The sequence below is a fragment of the Micromesistius poutassou genome, assembly GCF_964030765.1.
Source record: "Micromesistius poutassou genome assembly, chromosome: 20".
In the NCBI taxonomy this organism is placed as follows: Eukaryota; Metazoa; Chordata; class Actinopteri; order Gadiformes; family Gadidae; genus Micromesistius; species Micromesistius poutassou.
In genome coordinates this window covers 11,562,337-11,581,564 of record NC_140290.1, presented here as the reverse complement: position 1 = coordinate 11,581,564, position 19,228 = coordinate 11,562,337, and the positions used below count along the sequence as shown (strand labels likewise).

The window sequence follows — 19,228 nt, the reverse complement described above, 5'->3', positions numbered from 1 at the left end:
CCATATGCACACACCCACACACACACAGACATGCACACACATCCTGAATTTTCATGGATTCATAAGGGAGCAGAAAACAAAGTTGTTAGCGAGGATAACTTTTACTCACAGATAACACAATATTTTCTTCTGCTAAACAGCAACTTAGCCATCACGGCCAGAATGTTGATCTTTTTTCAAGAAGCGAGTAGTATCTAACGCTCACTTAAAATGTTGCTTTGGTCTGCCACTTAGCGCCTTCTATTACATTTGAGACACAAGCACGTTAGAATTACTGCCAAAACAGCCTAGTCTACTGTACTTATTAAAGGAATGCAATGCGTACAAAAAAAAGCAAGACATCGTATTAGGGGATGTTCATTCCATGAAATAGTGGTGCTACATATTAAAAAGAGTTGGTTGCCATGGAATGCTAACAAGGAAGCCGCGGAGGTCTGAACCCTGGCGGAGGAAGCCTGGGCTGTGGAGGAAGTGCAGAGGTATATCTATACAGGTCGGGGTGCTGGTCAGGACACCTCCCGTCTGGATGAGCGATGTTCTTTCCTGGCTTCACTCAAACATCGGTAACCAATATTATTAGTCAATATGACTGTTTTGCACAGATACTCTGCAGAGCACCTACCTTGAGCCTGCCTTGCACAAATATAAAAAAATGGCAATGTATAATATGTCTTTTGGATGCTCGTTGCTCAGTGTAGAGGTTGTGGCGAACCTAACAGTGATTCACCATAAATAACCATAAGTACTTCAATTTCTTGCCACTAAGACAAAAGTGCTATATTACCATTGTTTGCGTTCATGGTAGGCGTGTTCATGTGAAATGCTTTTCTGCAATGTAACAAAGTCGTTTTGACGTATGATATTGTAACGGATGCTTAAGCGAAGCCAGGGGAGAAAGCTACGATGGTTGGATCGCTCAGACGGCTACTGTCCTTTAATAGCGGCCGGATCTACAAAGATCGGCTCGGTGGTGATCAAGCGATGGCCGGGTGGATGACTGAGGCCATCAGTGAACTCACGTTGACTGCTCTTCCAGTAATCTTCCAGGACCGCCCCCCTGGCTCTGTTGTAAGCCTTGAGTGCACATGGAGAGCCCTCGAAAGGCCAATGAATGCGGAGAAAGCCGAGCTACAGTGCTCCGACCTGTAGCCCCGTGCTGACAGGGTTGAAGTGCCCCCGGGCCCAATAAATTCAAGCTTATAGCGGAGGAAAGTACCAGGACCCCCCCCACCTCCCCTTTACCGTCAGATGTGTCTACTACACCATCATAGAGTTCTGGGAGGGTGTTCATGGGACGAGAGAGAGAGAGAGAGAGAGAGAAAAAGAGAGAGAGATAGAGAGAGAGAGTATAGAGTATAAATAATAATAATGATGATGATTCTTATGAGTTCTATTCCGTGTTTATTTATTTCTTTGTTGTTCCTCGCTTCCCTACTCATTATCTCGTAGCGGAACATCAATACATGCCAGTGTCCTGCGGAGAGAAAGCCGGGGGCTTGCGTTAAAAAAAACGAAAAAAAGCTCAGGGTGGTAGACTGTAATTACATGCTACCTCTTTACACCATCGCGGCCGCTTATAATGGCTGTTCTTTTTTGTTGTTGTATGTGTGTGTACTTGTGTGTGTGTGTTTGTGTGTGTGTGTGTGTGTGTGTGTGCATATGTGTGTGCGTTGCTCCTCAATGAGTAGTTGTAGTAGCAGCTGTTGCGTTCATTGCGTTTTTTTTCGGGATGGAGATTCAGACTTATCTATTGATCGTGACTTCCTGTAGGACACGTTGGCCAGGGTTATTTGATTTTGCGTGTGTGTGTGTCAGTGCATACATCCGTGTAAGGGGTTTGGAAATGTTAGAGCCACCCCAGGGCTGGTTTGCATCCTCTCTCACCGTAAAATGCTACTTTTTGCGCTGTGAAAATAAAAGGAATGTGTTCAGTTGGTTCAACAGCACCACCCCGTGGCGGCTAGCAGTACTGACCTACACCTATCGCCACCCATTCCATTATTTCCCAACGCGTTCTGTTCCGTTTCATACCACTCTTTCCTCTGTGCACTGCCTTTCTTACACAATTGTGAATCGTAGTATATTCCAACTAGCTGAATTGTCTGCTGCTTGTATTCTTCTTCACAGTTGGGAACAGAATGTAAGAGGGCTACCTCGATGGTTACTCCTCCGTTATTCATGGATGGCTTTTAAGTGTCGTATATGGTGTGCTGAACGATTCCCCCCCACTGTGCCCTTTTCACAGCTGCTGAGCCCGGACGTCTACTCCAGACTGACAACGTTGAAAGGAGAAAAGGGTGACCGGGTGAGTCCAAAGTCGAAGACACACGCACACACGTAAACACACACTTAGGGCCCTATCTTGCGCCCGGCACAATTGACTTTCTACACAGACGCAACGTTTGTTTGTATGAGTGAAACTGCATAGAAATAGCATAGATTGTGGAAACATTTTTTTTCCATAGGGGCTGCATGAATGAACACAGTAGAGTAGGATATGCCAGGCTATGCTGGCTCTTAAAGGGGATGGGAGATGGCACTCTCATTGGTTTATTGCACGTTACGCCTAAAACACACCTACAGGTTTCAGACCAACCCATTTTAGATTTGCGTCGGGAGCAAAGCTTTATTTATCTCGCCGTCATAATAGCAAGCGCCATAGAACCGCCTACAAAGCTACTTTGACTTTGTGCCTTGACGTCTGCATTTTAGACGTCTAACTAGGGCCCTTAAAGTCACACACACACACACACACACACACACACACACACACACACACACACACACAAACACACTTAAACCTACAAATGCAAAGGTGAGTGTATGTGTGTGTGTTGTCAATGTAATCTAATGATGTTGGAATGTATGACCTCATCACATGTGTCTCAGCATGCATTGAGCTGAAGACTGTAGTGGTTATAGAGTTATACACACACTGTAACAGTTATTCACACACACACACACACACGTGTGGTGCAGGTTGCACGCACTCACAAGTACATATATACGCAACCAAATGCAACCAGCACACACACAGACCCACACACAACACACACCCAAACACACACGTGTGGTGCAGGGTGTCGTGACACGCCAACTGGCTACGCTTGCTAATATGAACGCTTTAGTGTGCATCGATTTTCTATTAACCCGACAAATAATCCCTCTGTCACCCCCACGCAGGGTGCCGGCTGCACTGGCTCTCCCTCTGCAGGCGTAAGTAGCCTTCTCTGCGCAAATCCATGCTTTTTCTATTTTGGTTTTGGTTTTGGTCGGCAGCGTGTTTAAATACTGCATGAGTCCGGCTCTGAATTTGTTTGTGAGAACGTGTTTGAAATTTTGAAACACACGGTGTGCGTGTCTGTCCGTCCGTCCGTCCGTCTGTTTGTCCGTCTGCAGTGTTCGGAAGGACCCCAGGGTCAGAAGGGAGAGAGAGGTGAACCGGTGAGTGCTGTTCTGGTTGCAGTCAGTGAACCCCCCCGCTCCCCCCCAACACGCATGCACACCACTCATCTCTCCCCAACACACACTCTTTTCCCTTCTGTAGGCTGTTTTGTTTGATCTTGACCCAATTTTTCCTCCTAATCCTATTAGTAATTACATACTCTACCAGACAGGGATGTTTGCGAGCAGTCGTGCACACTCATTGTTGAGCATGTGTGTGTGTGTGTGTGTGTGTTTGTGTCCGTATGTCGGTCTGTGTTGGCTTTAATCTGCAGGTGTCTTGTCTGTCATGTCTTTGTTAATTTTTGCCTGTTTGTCTGTTTGTATGTTTGTGTGCGCTTACATGTGTGTTTGCTTTCCCATTGGTATCGTTTTCGCCCTGAGATTTTGTGTTTGTGTGCATGGGGTGTGTTTGTTTGTGTGAAAATGTGTGTGTGTGTGTGTGTGTGTGTGTGTGTGTGGTGTGCACACACATACGCGCGTGTGTCTAATGTATTAGCGGAGCCTGCATTGCAGTCTGGCAAGCGTGCTGGCTACTGGTGAGTGTGTGGGGGTGAGGTGGAGGTGGGGTGGAGGTGAGACCTCTTACCAGATCCACTCGCATTGATCCGCCCCCTTGTCTCCATCCCTCCTCTCCACAGGCCCTGCCAGCCAATTATGGAGAGGCAGTCGGCTACAAGGTAATGGATCCCGTAAAAGGTCGCTCTGGGTCGCTGTGTGTGTGTGTGTGTGTGTGTGTGTGTGTGTGTGTGTGTGTGTGTGTGTGTGTGTGTGTGTGTGTGTGTGTGTGTGTGTGTGTGGCTAGGTGTGTGTGGTTGTATTTGTTTTGGTGTGTGTGTGTGTGTGTGTGTGTGTGTGTGTGTGTGTGTGTGTGTGTCTGTGTCTGTGTCTGTGAGCGTAAGTGTGGGTGTGTGGGTGTGTGTGTGTCTGTGTCTGTGTCTGTGAGCGTAAGTGTGGGTGTGTGTGTGTAGAATATAGAGCAGAATGATGCAAGCCTCTATATTCTCCTGACATCAAGCATTTATGTGTATGTTCATTCCTGCCGCTCTTTTCCTCTTTCTTTCTCTCTCTCCCTCTCCCTCTTCATCCCGCTCTCCTTTTCTCTCTATTGTCTTCTGTATCTTCCCATCCCCAGGGAGATAAAGGGGAGAAGGGGGAGCACGGTCTACAGGGTCTCTCTGGGAACCCAGGCAAGGATGTGAGTCTTCATTGTTTTTCTCTCTCCTACACTCCGCACCTAGGTGTGTGTGTGTGTGTGTGTGTGTGTGTGTGTGTGTGTGTGTGTGTGTGTGTCTCTCTCTTTCTATCTCTCTCGCTCTCTCTCTGTCTCTGTCTCTCTGGCTCTGTCTCTCTCCCTCTCTATCTCTCTCTCTCTGTCTCTCTCCTTTTTTTCCAGGTGAACGGTAAGGTGCCCATGAATGTTCATTTGGCATGAAAAACCAAAACTTCTCCAGGGTTGAAAAGAACATTTGAGCTTCTTGGCTTAGCAATGGCATACCAAGCAAGGAGACACACACACACACACACACACACACACACACACACACACACACACGCAGACACACACAAAAACACCTCCATCTACTTCCATCCCAGAATAGGTGATTTGGGTATTCATTAGAGTCATTAAGTGTTACGATTTGAGATCACACTCACATTGATAGCTTCTCTCTCTCTGTCTCTTGGCCTTTCTCTCTCCCTCTCTCTCTCTCTCTCTCTCTTTCTCTCTCTCTCTCTCTCTCGCTCTCTCTCTGTCTCTTGGCCTTCCTCTCTCCCTCTCTACCTCTCTCTCTCTCTCTCTCTCTCTCTCTCTCTCTCTCTCTCTCTCTCTCTCGCTCTCTCTCTCTATCTATCCATTTCTCTCTAACCCTCTTTCTGTCTGTCTCTTCTTCTCCCTCTCCCCCTCCTCCTGTCTATCTCTCTTTCTCCATATCTCCCTGGTAGACTTAAATCCACCCTAATGCCTGTTAGATTAGACTACAGCAACAAAAGGCCGTACAATCAATGAAGCTTCATTGGCCATGCTGAGCCGCTCTCGCCCAGACTGGGAGGTGCTTCAGATTGCCTTGAATCATCTTTTAATCCCCCCCCCCCCCACACACACACACACACCCCCAACCCCCCAACCAGAACAACTATCCCAATAAGTATATGAAAAGTTTTTCAGGGGAGGAATTTTCAAAACTAAACTCCAAGGAGACATATCCCCCCCCGGCTCTTCCCATCTCCCCTCCTCCATCCCCCCCCCTCCCTGACAGCTTTTGGCTCCTCCGTGGGACTAAATAATTGTTAGATGCACAGATGGATTTGTCTGTGGCAGTGGGTACATTTTCTTAAGCCTCCTAAGCATCTGGCAGGCGCAGTATGAAGTGACTTAAGGCTGGGCCTGACATCAGGCGAGGGCTTGGAACAATGCGCAGGCATCCCTGGCCAAGGGAGACCAAGGTTTCTTCTTTATAGTTTTATATTGCTTCTTTTGGAGCGTGCTGTGGGTGCTGCTAAGATCATTGGCCCCTACCTGCTTTGTATTTTTGTTTGCGCTCAGTGTGTAGCATCGTCAATAAAAAAGCGCTGCAATCGCTCAATATCGCAACACTCACAAGTCCTGAAGAGACGATTTCCTCAGGAGTATTTTCCTAGGTTTCATCCCTGGACCTGGGATGATGATGATGATGTCATCCTTCCGTCCCACAGTGATGAAGTCACTGGGTCTTGCTCACCCACTCTCTCTCTCTCTCTTGTCTCTCTCTCAACCCAGGGTCGAGTGGGATCCATCTGCGTGGTCGGCCCCAAGGGACAGAAGGTCAGTTACATGTCGTCGTGTAGTGATCTAAGGGCTAACCGATAACCGCCCCGGCTTATACTGTGTGTGTGATTTACGGTGAAGTCAATGTGGATGTTTGTGCTTGAACCCAGGGGCTCTCCGGAGGAGTGGGGCCCGAAGGACTGGCGGGAGAGCCAGGGTTCCCTGGCCTACCTGGGCCCCCGGGCACGGGACAACCAGGCCCACCTGTGAGTTAACCATTGATTATAATTATCGATTATTTATTGATTTTACATTGGTAACTGATTTGTGTTATTGGATGATCCACCATTTTTTGGTTGTATTTGTGTGCGTGTGTGTCCGTGTGTATGTGTGTGTGTGTCCATGTGCGGGCGTGCGTTGTGCGTTTGAGAGCATGTTTACGTCTGTGTTTGTGTTTGGAGGTTTTGATCTCATGAGATGTCCCCGGTTCCACCTCAAGTCTCTCGGCGTCTCCAGCCTGCGGAGATGGGAGGCCAGGTTTAGCTGGCGTAGCCGTCTTTTGTTCTCCCCTTCCCATACGCCATTCGTCACGCCTCGCCCAAGCACAGAAGCATATTTTTGTTGGGCTTAAATATATATATATATATACAGTATATTATATATTATATATATATATTTAAAAAAAAATATATATATATTTATATATTTCTCTTTTTTCATATATTGCCTCTGCTTTTGTCAATGTTGGATTAGAGTGATGACAGTGATGGAGTTGACTCGCTGCCACACTGATGATTGCATTGTGTGTGTGCGTGTGTGTGTGTGTGTGTGTGTGTGTGTGTGTGTGTGTGTGTGTGTGTGTGTGTGTGTGTGTGTGTGTGTGTGTGTGTGTGTTTGTGTGTATGTGTGTGTTTTCTCTGTCCAGGGCCCGCCAGGTCAAGCAATTGGTGTGAAGGGGGACAAGGTGAGACATGGATGTAGGCCAAAACATATATAACACACCAAAACATATTTTGGTGTGTTATTATGAATATGATGAGCATGAGGATGATTATTTATAATTTTGGCGGGGTTCATGATTATTAATCATTGTATTTATCATTGAAATGAATTACAGAAGAACATTATCGTGACTGTTATGATAGTGTTTTCTTTTTTGTTTGGAATAAGGGGGTTGTTTGAGGGGGTGAGGTTGTTTCGGGTGATCTTGTGTCTTAGTCTAGTCTCTGTTCCAAAGGGGGACTCCGGGCTCCCAGGAACCGAGGGCTCAACAGGAGATCCAGTGAGTGACTTTAATCTCAAAGCTGCATTTGTTGATGTAGAAACGGCACACACCGTGGAGCCTTGAGCACGCACTCTCACAAGATTAGGAGATTAGTACCAACTAGGTTTGCCTAAATCCACAGAGAGAGAAAAAAAAAAGAAAGTTAAGAGATAGCTGTCTCTGGCATTGTGCTATGGCAGAGACACAAAGTATGCTATCACTCATAGACCCGACCACGTGGAACCAGAGGAACCTGTGCTGGAGCCACCCCTTCATGGGCTGGGCTCGCTCCCCCACCACACATCTGGTTCCACTGGAATCAAATCACAAACAAACAAATCCATCAATAACACGCGTGTGCTGTGATGCTTTCTTTTTTTAATCCAATGTGTGTTTGGTTCCATGTTATTTTCTAGGGACCCAGAGGCCCGGGTGGATCAAAGGGCGAGAAGGTATCCTGATCCTGATGGAGTCTAGATCTCCATGTGGCAGTTGCTGTCAGTTCTTCTGAGCTTTTATTATCATGATTTTATCATTATTGTTATTATTGTGAGGCGTGTAGTGCATTTGTTCATGCTCCACCTGTATGAATCCTTGAGGAAAATGCCTTACCATCGTCATGCCCTTCAAATCAGCTCAATTTCTTTTGTATAAAAATGTCTGCTAATTGACAAAAGGCGTAAGTAAAAGGGTTAGTAGTACAATTGTAGCCACAGCAGGTGTGTGTGTGCGTGTGTGTGTGTGTGTGTGTGTGTGTGTGTGTGTGGTCCATTCCAGGGGGACGCCTGTGAGATGTGTCCCGTGCTGTCAGGGGATGGGGACAACACGGTGACCTTGCAGGGGAAGGCTGGTCCTAAAGGAGAGCCCGGCCTGCCTGGGAGGGGAGACCCGGGGCTTCCTGTAAGTACAGCACTGCAACAGGGGAGTGATCATCTCCTTAATTGAGCATTTGCCCTTAAATGGGAGATATAGGACTTCCTGTAAATACAGCATTACAACAGGAAGTGAATAACTCTTATTTGCATATTGGCCCTGGGTAAGGGAGATATGGCACTCCCTGGAAGTGCAACTTTATAGCAGGAAGTGATCAATCCTTGTTTGCACACTGAAGAAGTAGGACTGCCTATAAGTGTAAGATTACAACAGGGAGTCATCAACTGTCATTGTCGGTCTAGCATCTCAAACTGTCAATGGTTGCCGATAGCAAACACATCCTTTGTGTTGTTTCTTTTTTCTCTTCCTTTTAATCATGTATAATTGTTATATCTGGAGACACAATGAGATAACACCCTCAAGCCACTGGTTTATGTTTGACCCGTGGCTTGACATTGATTCTAGCTGCGGCATACTTTTCGGATAGCGGCAGGTCTTTAAAAAATGAATTGTGTCTTTTATTTTATTTTTTCATCTCCTTACTTTTATTCAGCTTGTCCCCTGGTTGCAGTAACCAGGCATAGGAAATGGGGAAATGGATTTCTGCTGCAGAGGAAATATATATATATATATATAAATATATTTATTGCTCTCTTGTGAAATCCTCAGCACAAAGATTTCAGAATCTATCTGTCATACCTGGTTAGAGGGAGAAGAGAGGAGAAACAGACAGCAAACAGGTCTGTGTCTTTCCTTCCCACGCCTCGCCTGTCTCACTATGTTCCTCCCCCTGTTCCAACAGGGCCTCGGCGGCGTGGATGGCAGGTCAGGATCCAAGGTATGAGCCCTCACAAGCTGTGGTGCACCGTTTACATGACTCATTATACCGCTCACTTGGCCACTTATCACATACGCGTAGAGTACATGTCACCAGGGTTCATTTGCAATTTTCTGGATAATAATGGATTTTTTGCAGAATTAAGACCAAGCTAGCTAGCGAGCTAACAGCCTTTCCTTAAACTCACAAGACTCTTTGTGTGTTTTGGTGTTGGTGCATGTGTTTGTGTGTTTGAATGTGTTTGTGTGTGTCTGTGCATTTGTACACACACACACACACACACACACACACACATATTTTTGATTTTCTATGCATCACAAGAACGCTTGCCATTTGGCCGCTTCTCACACATCTCGCTAATACTGATTCTAATGTGCGACACATTCACGTCAATGCAGCCAGCCCCAGCTCTATCAATCTCTGTGTCTCTCTATGTCTCTCTCTATGTCTCTCTCTATGTGTCTCTCTCTCTCTCTCTCTCTCTCTCTCTCTCTCTCTCTCTCTCTCTCTCTCTCTCACCCCCCGTCAAAGCCGAGTGCTTGCGTTGGCAGCGAGCAGGCGACTCAAGCATCTGTGTCTCTGTGTGTTTCCTTGGCAGGGAGAACCAGGATCAGACGGCAGCAAGGGGGCAAAGGTCAGATCCGTGCATTTATTCCCCCTCCCGTTCCTGTGTGTCGCTCATCATCAGGTCGCTATAGACTTTAATGTCGCCGTTGGCACGACGCAACGCCCACGTTGTGTGTGTGTGTGTGTGTGCGTGTCTTTGAGCGCCTGTGTGTGTGTGTGTGTGTGTGTTCGTGACAGACTTGTCAAGTGAAGAATGTTTGCAAATAATTACCATGCACTCATTAGGCTGACCGCGTCGGGGGCGGCACCTGGCAGATGGCAGCCTAATGTCTGAACAAATTGTAACCAGACAGATTTGTAAAGTGGTGAAAGCTAATCGAGTTTACTTAGCAGCCGATGACCTTTCACCTCCCCCTCTGTCTGAATTCCCCCCCTGGGATGAAAATAAAAAGGAAATAAAGTGTCTGTTTGTGTAAAAAAAGAAAAAGGAAGACAATGTGATTATGTTAATATGTGCGGATGACAATGACAAATCTTCCTCCTGTGTGTGTATTTGTGTGTGCATGTGTGTGTGCGTGTGTGTGTGTGTGTGTGTTGCAGGGTGAGCCCTGTGCGGCATGCCCCACCCTGGGGGAGATCCCATTCCTCCCTGGCAACATGCCACAGCACCTGACACAGAGGGGGGAGAAAGGGGAACCAGGCGTGGGTCTGAAGGGAGAACAGGTAAGCTAACCCTGATAGCGTTTCTCCCCTTCCCCCGCCCCTGCCCCGCCCCGCCCCGCCCCAATCCAGGAGATCACAGCACAGTGAAGAAGAAACAGCGACAGCTCGACTCGACTCATCATGTGCGGCCCACATCACTCCTATTAGTGATAAATCTGAGGCTGTGTGTGTGTGTGACAGGATATTCCAACCACAAACAAACACCAACCTCCGAAAAAACAGACATAGCTAATTAAGTCTCGCTTGGTGGCTGGCCAACCACATCGACTGCAAATAAATAGTGGCAGCTGTGGTGGCTAATGAGTTTACAGCAATTGAAAGGAAATATAGGACTGCTTATCTGAATTTGCTTACGTGCAGCCACAATGGACATGCCGGTTTAGCAGCTAGCTTAGCACCGCACGGTAGTTTATTTAGCACACTGCTTATTAGGTTCTTCTGTTTTGGCGGGAAGCAGCTCTTTTTGCACTGTCCGTGGAGAAAGAGACTTCCTGTGTGGTTCTCTTCACTGCAAGCTGTTGGACCGACACATAAGCATCATCCCCTGAACAAAATGGATACATATAGATTCAGTTTATGGACGGAAGAAATACATTGCAGTTATCCCCAGATTTTGCACCATTCGCACCTAACAACATGACGGCGGATTAGGCTTTTAGAAAAAAGTTAGAGTTACCTTGTTCACGCGTGGGTTTTTGTTTGTGGTCTATGTTGTGGTGGTCCAATGCCTTACACCTGGAACAGCACTGGACAATAATGTAATTGAAAACACTTTGTGCTTCACTATCTACCCGACTGCCACAGGGGGAAGCAGGAACCATAGGATTCAGTGGCCTTCGGGGAGAGAAGGTAAGAAGCTTAGGCGATAAATGCACCTGACTGTAGGCAATTCCCCCCCTCACCCCCCACTCTCCTGCAAACCCCCGCACTAGGTCCCCTTGTAAAGAATAAAATACGGGGCCAGAATATACAGGGCTTCACGCTGCAGGGGGGCTGGATTCTGCTCTTAAGCAGAAGAGGGGAGAATCCATTGGGGGCATAATCATGGTGGCACATTCATTTTCTGCTCTTAAAATGTATTCTTGGGGGATTCCGTAAAGATATTTATGCGTAGAAAAGGGAATGGGCTTAGGTAGTGGGAAAAAAAAAACAAGGATAAACTGTGTGAATGTCAGGCTCCCCTCAAGGTTTTTCTTAATGGATTGTCCGTGAACAATTGCCATGACTTAATTTGGTTTCAATTGTGCAGATTTGCGTAATATTGAGCTTTTTAAGGGTTTTTTAATCCCCACTTAATGTTTCCAGGGCAACTCAGGAAGCAGAGGGGCCGATGGTAAAACGGTAAGTGTGGCCGGCTTGGTCTATAATGAACACGTTAGTTCCTATTAATGAACTTGTTTATCGCTCTTCCATTTTGATTCAATGTCACCGTTTTGACGTGATAGGGCAAAACTGGATCAAGAGGACCCAGCGGCAAGGACGGTCAGAAGGGAGACCAGGTTAGAGAGCTTTATTTGATCCTACCTGATCCTACCCCACATTATCGCCCCTGTCATTTGTCTGAGAAGGGAATACTGTGTATTGCGATTGGCTCATTGGTATGGATGCTTTTGTCTTGTCAAAGCTAGCATCCTTGCCAAGAGCTTATTGCTGCAGGTGACATGGATCACCTGATAGATTCCGAAGGTTTTCTGGAAGTAATGCTTATTTTTTTTGGCCTCTGTCACAGGGTGAACAAGGACTTCCTGGTTTCAGCATTCCTGGACTCAAAGGAGAAAAGGTACGTCGTGGTTGTTTCCCGCCTCTGTGTGTTGTGAGTTCAGTCCTCTCACACTGTACACTCTTCTGACCCTTGCTTGTGTTTACCCCAGGGGGAGTGTGGTGTGTGCGGGCCATCTGAGGTGGGCAGCGGGCCCAGTACTATGAAACTCCCGGAGGGGTCATTAGCTAAACAGGGAGAGCCAGGGGTCCAAGGCCCCCCGGGACCACCCGGAGCTCCAGGTCTGGTGACCGCTGGCCTTCAGGTGAGAGGACCCCCTTCCAGAACGTTGACCTGCACCCGTATTTATTTCTTGATAAATAAATGTATGGTAATTGTTTTGAGCATGTTTTTATTGGGTTGGATCATGAATCTATCTTCACATTGTATATTCAAAACATGTTTGATTCTACAATCATCAAGCAGACAAGATTTGGATCCAAAGCAAAGTGAGAAAGAGAAAAAAATCAAAGCATGCATAACAAATTGGAGTGCATAATAATGACGTCTCAGAAATAGAAAGATAGTATATATCTTACCAACATGTGTTGGTAACATAAGAGCCAAAGAAGAGGTGGGTTTTGTACATGCTTTTCTTGACATGGGTAAATACAGACAAAACAACCACAAAATGTGCACATGCATTGTTCAGTCGTGCCTTTGTTTTTCTCACTGATAAGGGGCTCATTTTGCAGTGTTATTAACTGATTGTTTTGTGTTTGGTGCCGGCTTGTGCGGTTCTGTGAGGTTATGGTCTTGTTAATTGTGCTTTTATGTAGTTATTATACTATCTTAAGCTTTTGTCCCGGTTGTTTTTTATTGTCGGGTTTAAGTGGTCTGAAAATGATATGTCTCTCCTAGGACTAAAGCCTTAAGTTAAGTTAATAAATCTTGACCACCTAAGAAACATCCTGCTCCTCAGAGAGCACGCTACGTTTTATCATTGCAAACTCAACTAATTAAACAAGGCTTTGCACTGCGCCGGTTCAAACTGAAATGGTTTATAAAACACTGCAGGATTTAGGATAATTCCTTTTCCCAAAATAGTAATTAGCTATAATCGCTATCATACTATAGATTCCTTCGTTTTCACTAAGTCCCTACATCTTCAAACAAAACCTAAACACACCCCTCTCCCCTCTGTTTTCCATATACAGGGCCTCCCTGGAAACACCGGAGCCAAGGGAGACAAAGTAAGTGCAACAACTGCTACAGTCACACAAGTTCACCTCCAAGCTACCACATGCACTTTCATTTTTCTACAATAGAAAACATCCCCCACCCCCTCTGACCCCTCCAGGTCTCAGTGTCATTCAAATCTTGAGCAGTTTTATACTGATCTGTTCAGGGCATCATTTGTGTATCCACCTTGAAATAGCCCGGATAAATTAGACCACTTAGGCGAAACAGAGGCCTTAGGAGGTACTCCCGACTGTCTTAAATAATCTGACATCCACTGGGTCTAATATAATATGCAGGAAGGAAAGATTTAATAGTACTGCAGGGGAGAGTGGAGTCTTCACCTTAAATTAGATCATTCTCTCTGTCAGGGCAAGAAAATAATGCATTGAAATACATAATGACCTCAGTTCACCCCCTCATGATGCAACGTCAGAAGTTTAACAGGAAAATGTTTTTTTGTGGTGCAAACTTTAAATGTATCGACACTTGCTTAGTTCCCTACAGCCACGTTCTGTGTTCTGTTTCCCCCCCAGGGACAAGCAGGAGATAAAGGCCTGGATGGAGCTGCAGGATCCCCAGGACTGGCTGGAGAACCGGGTTATAATGGACTCAATGGCTTTAAAGGAGAGAAGGTATAATATGGTCACCTACCTAGAGCCAGATTTCATTTTTTAAGCTTAGAATCAATCAATACCTTTTATCCCCTCCTTCCTTTGATATCATCAATTGGTATGCTAAAGCTCAGTCTGGACAAGATGTCCATTGAAATAAACTTAATGTTGTCCTTTCGGTAGCCTTTGGTTATCTATGAGGATAGCCTAGTGCAAGATGAGGATAGCCTGAAGCAAGTAGCATATATATAAATATATCTAAATATATATATCATATCGTTGAATGGAGCTCTCCTTGATTCATTTTGACCGACTATTTCAGCAATGGGAAAAACTTGGCAGAGAAAGCCCATGTTGCCTTGAGATTTGTTTTTTAACCAGTGGACTTAAACAAGAGGCCGCATTTAAATCCTGGCGAGGCCCAGGAAGGGATGAACATATCGCGAGCAACAGCTTGATGTGGCTGAGACGTTTATCCTGCATAAGCCTTTAATAGGTAAAGCAAAGACACCAAGAGAGGGATGGTCAAATAGGGCCACATATGGTCATATTCTTTTTTTCTTTGATATGTTCTTTCTGGAGGATTTTGTGCTTAATGGCAGTGCTAACAAAAGAAGAAAGGGTATTGCCGATAGAAAGTGCAAAACATAATACGTACGGTGAGACCCAGACCCCTTACAAATTATTTACAGATTTTGAGAAGGGAGGCTGGCTCGCATGTTGTTTTAGGACCATGTACAAGATTTTTTTTTCTATTTTCCTTCCCTCTTCAAAAGCTAATAAAAATAAAATATATATTAAGCGAATGCGTTTGTAAGTTGTTCTACTAATGGTAGCTACAGTAAGCTGATTCATGCACATGGTAAACATAACTTTCATTGTTATTTGTTTGATATTGGTCCTATAATGCTAATTTGTAAGCAATGACGATTAAGTAAGAGACATTTATGCTAATCGCTTGCTAAAACAAGATGGCAAGTACATCCGCTACACTGCGCTGATTACGAATTGATTGCTCGAAGCTTCAGCATAATTGCAATTGATGAAAGGGAAGAGGAGCAAAATCCATAATTTAATATGCAATCATGATAAATATTGAAATCTCTAATGATGATAATATTGTCTGACTTGTGTCTCGAGGTCAGAGATTCCTAATGCTGCACTGCCAGATTGTTTTACGTATCGATTTACATAAAACCATCAAGTTACGTAAAACAACATCTCCAAGCGTTACTTGGAGTGCATTTTATCGTCAAATCAACCAAACGTTGACAGATGTGCTCTATGGTTGCTGGGGGTTACTTACTCTGCAAATCTAACTGGCGGATCTAACTGTGAATCTGACCATCTGATCATCTAACACCAGCACATTGAGGCTAATGGTAGCTTAGCACGTGAGCGGCACATCGTTTCTATTTACATCAACCGGCTTCGTGGTTGGCCTTCGGAGCTTGCGCTCGTTTATCCATGCCATGTGTCATGTGTTGCCAGGGCGATGCGTGCACCAGCTGCGCTGCCGAGAGCGGCGTTCCGGGCGATGGTATCTCCGGGCCCGGACCCAAGGGAGAGAGAGGAGACCAAGGACCCCCAGGGGAGGGAAAGCCGGGCAGACACGTGAGACAAAGACGATGATAAAACAGGCTCAATACGCACACACAGTCGTTTTCAAGCTGCAATGCGGTCAAGTTGCTAATGATCATCTCCTTGCTTATAGGGTAAACCCGGCCTGCCAGGTGCCGAGGGGCCTCAAGGTTACAAAGGAAACCAGGTACACATGTTTCTGTATTCTTACCTTATCCTGAAGTACATTTGGACGTGTGCGTGTTTGTGTGTGTATGCATGGACATTAAAAGCGCTCAATGGATGGGATTTTAATCGTCACCATTCTGTACACACCCTGTAGGGAGAACAAGGCGTATCAGGATATGGTTTACCGGGACCTAAGGTATTGTATCTATGGTGTGAATAGTATAGTCAATAGTGTGATCTATAGTATTGTATCTACAGTGTGAGATAAAAAACAAAGACAAAATCAATGGCAATGGTAATGTGTACATCCGAGTTATCTGACTGATCGAGTTGAAACTTGTGTTGAGTTGTGCCATCTGACATTGCTCTTTGGTGTTTAATGTCAAACACAGACACTTTTAATGAGATCCATCCTCCTGGCCTATATTCCCTCTGGGAATCCTTGATTCAATAGGCTTTTTTCATCCCCTGAAGCTGTTGCTGTGACGGCACGCTCGTGGTCGTTACGTCTTGGTTTGGATTTGTGGGAGGATTGTTTAACCTGACACCTATCGACATCCAAATGAATCACTTCCGCTCTCTCTCTAGCGCCACTCTTTCCCATTGTTATAGCAGCGGTCTCTTATCACCGTACACTTTATTCCCCCCTGATATAAGCCTCCTATTTTTGGAGGAACATTTGAAAACGTTTTCAGTGTGGTATGTCTCACACAGTGCTTAACCTACTCATTCTTGCCTTATCTCCGGGCTTGGGCAGGGTGAAGTGGGACCAAGTGGGACTCCAGGAGTGGCAGTAAGTTCTACTTTTAATGATTGAGCTCAGTGTGTGTCAGAGGCAGACTGGGTCCTACTAACTCTAATGTGGTGAATGTCCAGGGACCGGCAGGAGACAAAGGGCAGCTCGGAGCCATGGGTCCGTCGGGGGGAAAGGTAGGAGTCTCATTCCTATATATGTATGTTGACCGGAAACTAAATGCATTGCACTGGAAACCCAATGAAAAGGATGATCTAAGCACTTTTTCTTTTCTTTTTTTAAACACAGGGCCCCAAAGGTGACGTCGGACCCCCAGGCCCACAGGGGCCGATGGGCATCGGTGTGACCGGGCCCCAGGTAAGAGACTGATGTGTTTTTACTGCTCGCTGGTCCACCGCACGGATTTGAAACTAAATGCCGACACTGTCTAAACCCAGTCGGTGGCTGTCACTTCACTGTCACCGTAACTGTTTCTGCTGTTTGTGATTTTTTGTATTATTGCAAACGGAAGCCTTTTTTTTCCCTCCTGTTTAATTTTGTTTCTGCTCCAGGGTAAAGATGGCGCCCACGGCTCCAGAGGATTGCCGGGAGGTGATGGCAGACCTGTGAGTGCACCGTCACATTCACGCGGCGCCCGTTCACTCCTCACTTTCGCTTGCATTTATTTACTTTTTGTAAGACAGACATTTTCTGCCGCGATTACTTTAAAGATCCCCATATTAATTGTTTTTGTCTAATTGTCTGTGAGCTCCGTGGAGAAGTGCCCTTGATTTAGGCGTCATCCATAACCGTCCGACTCAGGCGACGTCGCCTCCTATCACGTCCTTTGTGTCCCCAATGTGCACTTCACTGCTCTCTGAGCTCTCTTCAGGATAAACAATGCCACACTGCTAACTGTGGATGTGTGTGTGTGTGTGTGTGTGTTTGTGTGTTTGTGTGTGTCTGTGTGTGTGTGTGTGTGTTTGTGTGCGTGTGTTTCTTTGTGTGTTTGCATGTGTGCGTGTGTGTTTTTTTTTTCTGTTTGTGCTGTGTGTGTTTGTGTGTTTTTCTGTGTTTGTGTTTCCGTGTGTTTGTGTGTGTGTCTGTGTGTTTGTGTGCGTGTGTGTGTGTGTGTGTGTGTGTTTCTTTGTGTGTGTTTGTGTGTGTGCGTGTGTGTTTTTTTTTTCTGTTTGTGCTGTGTGTGTTTGTGTGTTTTTCTGTGTGTGTGTGTGTGTGTGTGTGTGTGTTTCCGTGTGTTTGTGTGCTGTGTGCTGTGTGTGTGTGTGTGTGTGTGTGTGTGTTTCCGTGTGTTTGTGTGCTGTGTGTGTGTGTGTGTGTGTGTGTGTGTGTGTGTGTGTGTGTGTGTGTGTGTCGTCCATGCTGTTCCTACTATCTTGCAGGGCCCCGACGGAGCCAAGGGGGACAAGGTAAGTCTGCCGTTTTGTTTGGATGAAGGAGTCTCCAGGGGGGGCGTGGGAAGGGGGGGGGGGGGGGGGGGGAGATAAAGGGGGGAGAGGAGGAGGGTGGGGCGCCAGAACAGATGGTAATCACAAGGTATGGTTGAACATGCTCACACACACACACACACTCACTCAAACTTGCACTCACATAGACACTTACAGGGACACGTGCACAGGCCCGCACCAAACAGACCCCAGGGCACGGACAGAGTAGTGGAGGAGGTGACAAGTGTGCTGGGGCTGGCAGACAGGAGGAGCTAAGGGGCCTTGAGAGACGCACTGTGTGAGCCTATTAATTACCTCCTTCTTTAGGGCCACCGGGCCCCTGCACTGACTATTGTCACTGAGGGGCCCGTGTGTGTGTGTGTGTGTGTGTCTGTGTGTGTGTGTGTGTGTGTGTGTGTGTGTGTGTGTGTTTGTGTGCGTCACTGGGAGGTGGGGTTGGTTTGTGTGTGGGAGGTTGAAATAACAAAAAGGTAGGGGGATAATTTTAACGAGAGTGGGTATGAATCAGCATCAGAAAGCAGATGGAAATAAAGGCACAGTTTCCCTTCTGCCGGGATCCCGGGTTGGACGGGGGTTGTAAGAACCCCTCATCTCTGCATATCTATAGAGCCTTAGATCCAGATGCATAACCGGTTCTTTCACCCGGTTTATCATCAAAGTGTTTGATGTATAGCCTGATGAATCAAACCTCGCTTTGCATATTCACATGTCTATAGAATAGAAGGGGCCGGACATTCTAGTGGTCGGGGGGTGGTTGGTTCCAGCCGAAAGGTGCTCGGTTCAAACCCTGATGTCTGCAGTCTGGTAGGCATCCCTGAGCAAGATGCCCTAATCCCTACCTGCTCATTAATGACATGTATCTTAAGAACACAAATCCACTGTGGGTCACTGTGGGTTAAAGCCTCTGCTAAATGATCATTATTTCAGGGTTGATAAAAGCCAGCACATGAGGGAGCCGTAGAGGCCTGGGGTTCCACTAAGGGTCAGAATACAGACGCAGTATCAAGTTATTCAGGCTGACCGCCTGAACTGAAAATCTTCTTATCTTTTGTGTTTCCAGGGCGAGCCTGGAGAGTGCAACTGCATCACCCAGCCGTACACTGGCACAGGGGGGCCGGTGAGTACATGCGCTCGTGCATGCACACACACACATACACACACATACGCATATCCTATACACACACACACACACACCCACACACACACACACACACACAAATCATACACAAACAAGGCTGAACCTCTCGGATCGTTGTGACTTCTATCTTGGAAA

The 19,228-nt window shown here is 46.2% G+C and overlaps 1 protein-coding gene across 1 annotated transcript in view; it reads left to right on the top strand.

Moving 5' to 3' along the window:
* The window catches only part of col16a1 (collagen, type XVI, alpha 1), a 57,016-nt gene that overhangs the window by 20,662 nt on the left and 17,126 nt on the right, over positions 1-19,228 (top strand). Inside the window, exons 9-38 of the mRNA XM_084484867.1 lie at positions 2,246-2,305; positions 3,184-3,216; positions 3,400-3,444; positions 4,086-4,124; positions 4,580-4,642; positions 6,203-6,247; positions 6,361-6,456; positions 7,116-7,154; positions 7,428-7,472; positions 7,871-7,906; positions 8,232-8,354; positions 9,130-9,165; positions 9,764-9,799; positions 10,333-10,455; positions 11,260-11,304; positions 11,761-11,796; positions 11,901-11,954; positions 12,185-12,235; positions 12,327-12,479; positions 13,372-13,407; positions 13,930-14,028; positions 15,499-15,621; positions 15,722-15,775; positions 15,911-15,952; positions 16,514-16,549; positions 16,633-16,686; positions 16,799-16,867; positions 17,062-17,115; positions 17,890-17,916; positions 19,016-19,072. Coding sequence (XP_084340993.1) covers positions 2,246-2,305; positions 3,184-3,216; positions 3,400-3,444; positions 4,086-4,124; positions 4,580-4,642; positions 6,203-6,247; positions 6,361-6,456; positions 7,116-7,154; positions 7,428-7,472; positions 7,871-7,906; positions 8,232-8,354; positions 9,130-9,165; positions 9,764-9,799; positions 10,333-10,455; positions 11,260-11,304; positions 11,761-11,796; positions 11,901-11,954; positions 12,185-12,235; positions 12,327-12,479; positions 13,372-13,407; positions 13,930-14,028; positions 15,499-15,621; positions 15,722-15,775; positions 15,911-15,952; positions 16,514-16,549; positions 16,633-16,686; positions 16,799-16,867; positions 17,062-17,115; positions 17,890-17,916; positions 19,016-19,072 — 1,809 coding nt within the window. The remainder of the gene's footprint in view (positions 1-2,245; positions 2,306-3,183; positions 3,217-3,399; positions 3,445-4,085; positions 4,125-4,579; positions 4,643-6,202; positions 6,248-6,360; positions 6,457-7,115; positions 7,155-7,427; positions 7,473-7,870; positions 7,907-8,231; positions 8,355-9,129; positions 9,166-9,763; positions 9,800-10,332; positions 10,456-11,259; positions 11,305-11,760; positions 11,797-11,900; positions 11,955-12,184; positions 12,236-12,326; positions 12,480-13,371; positions 13,408-13,929; positions 14,029-15,498; positions 15,622-15,721; positions 15,776-15,910; positions 15,953-16,513; positions 16,550-16,632; positions 16,687-16,798; positions 16,868-17,061; positions 17,116-17,889; positions 17,917-19,015; positions 19,073-19,228) is intronic.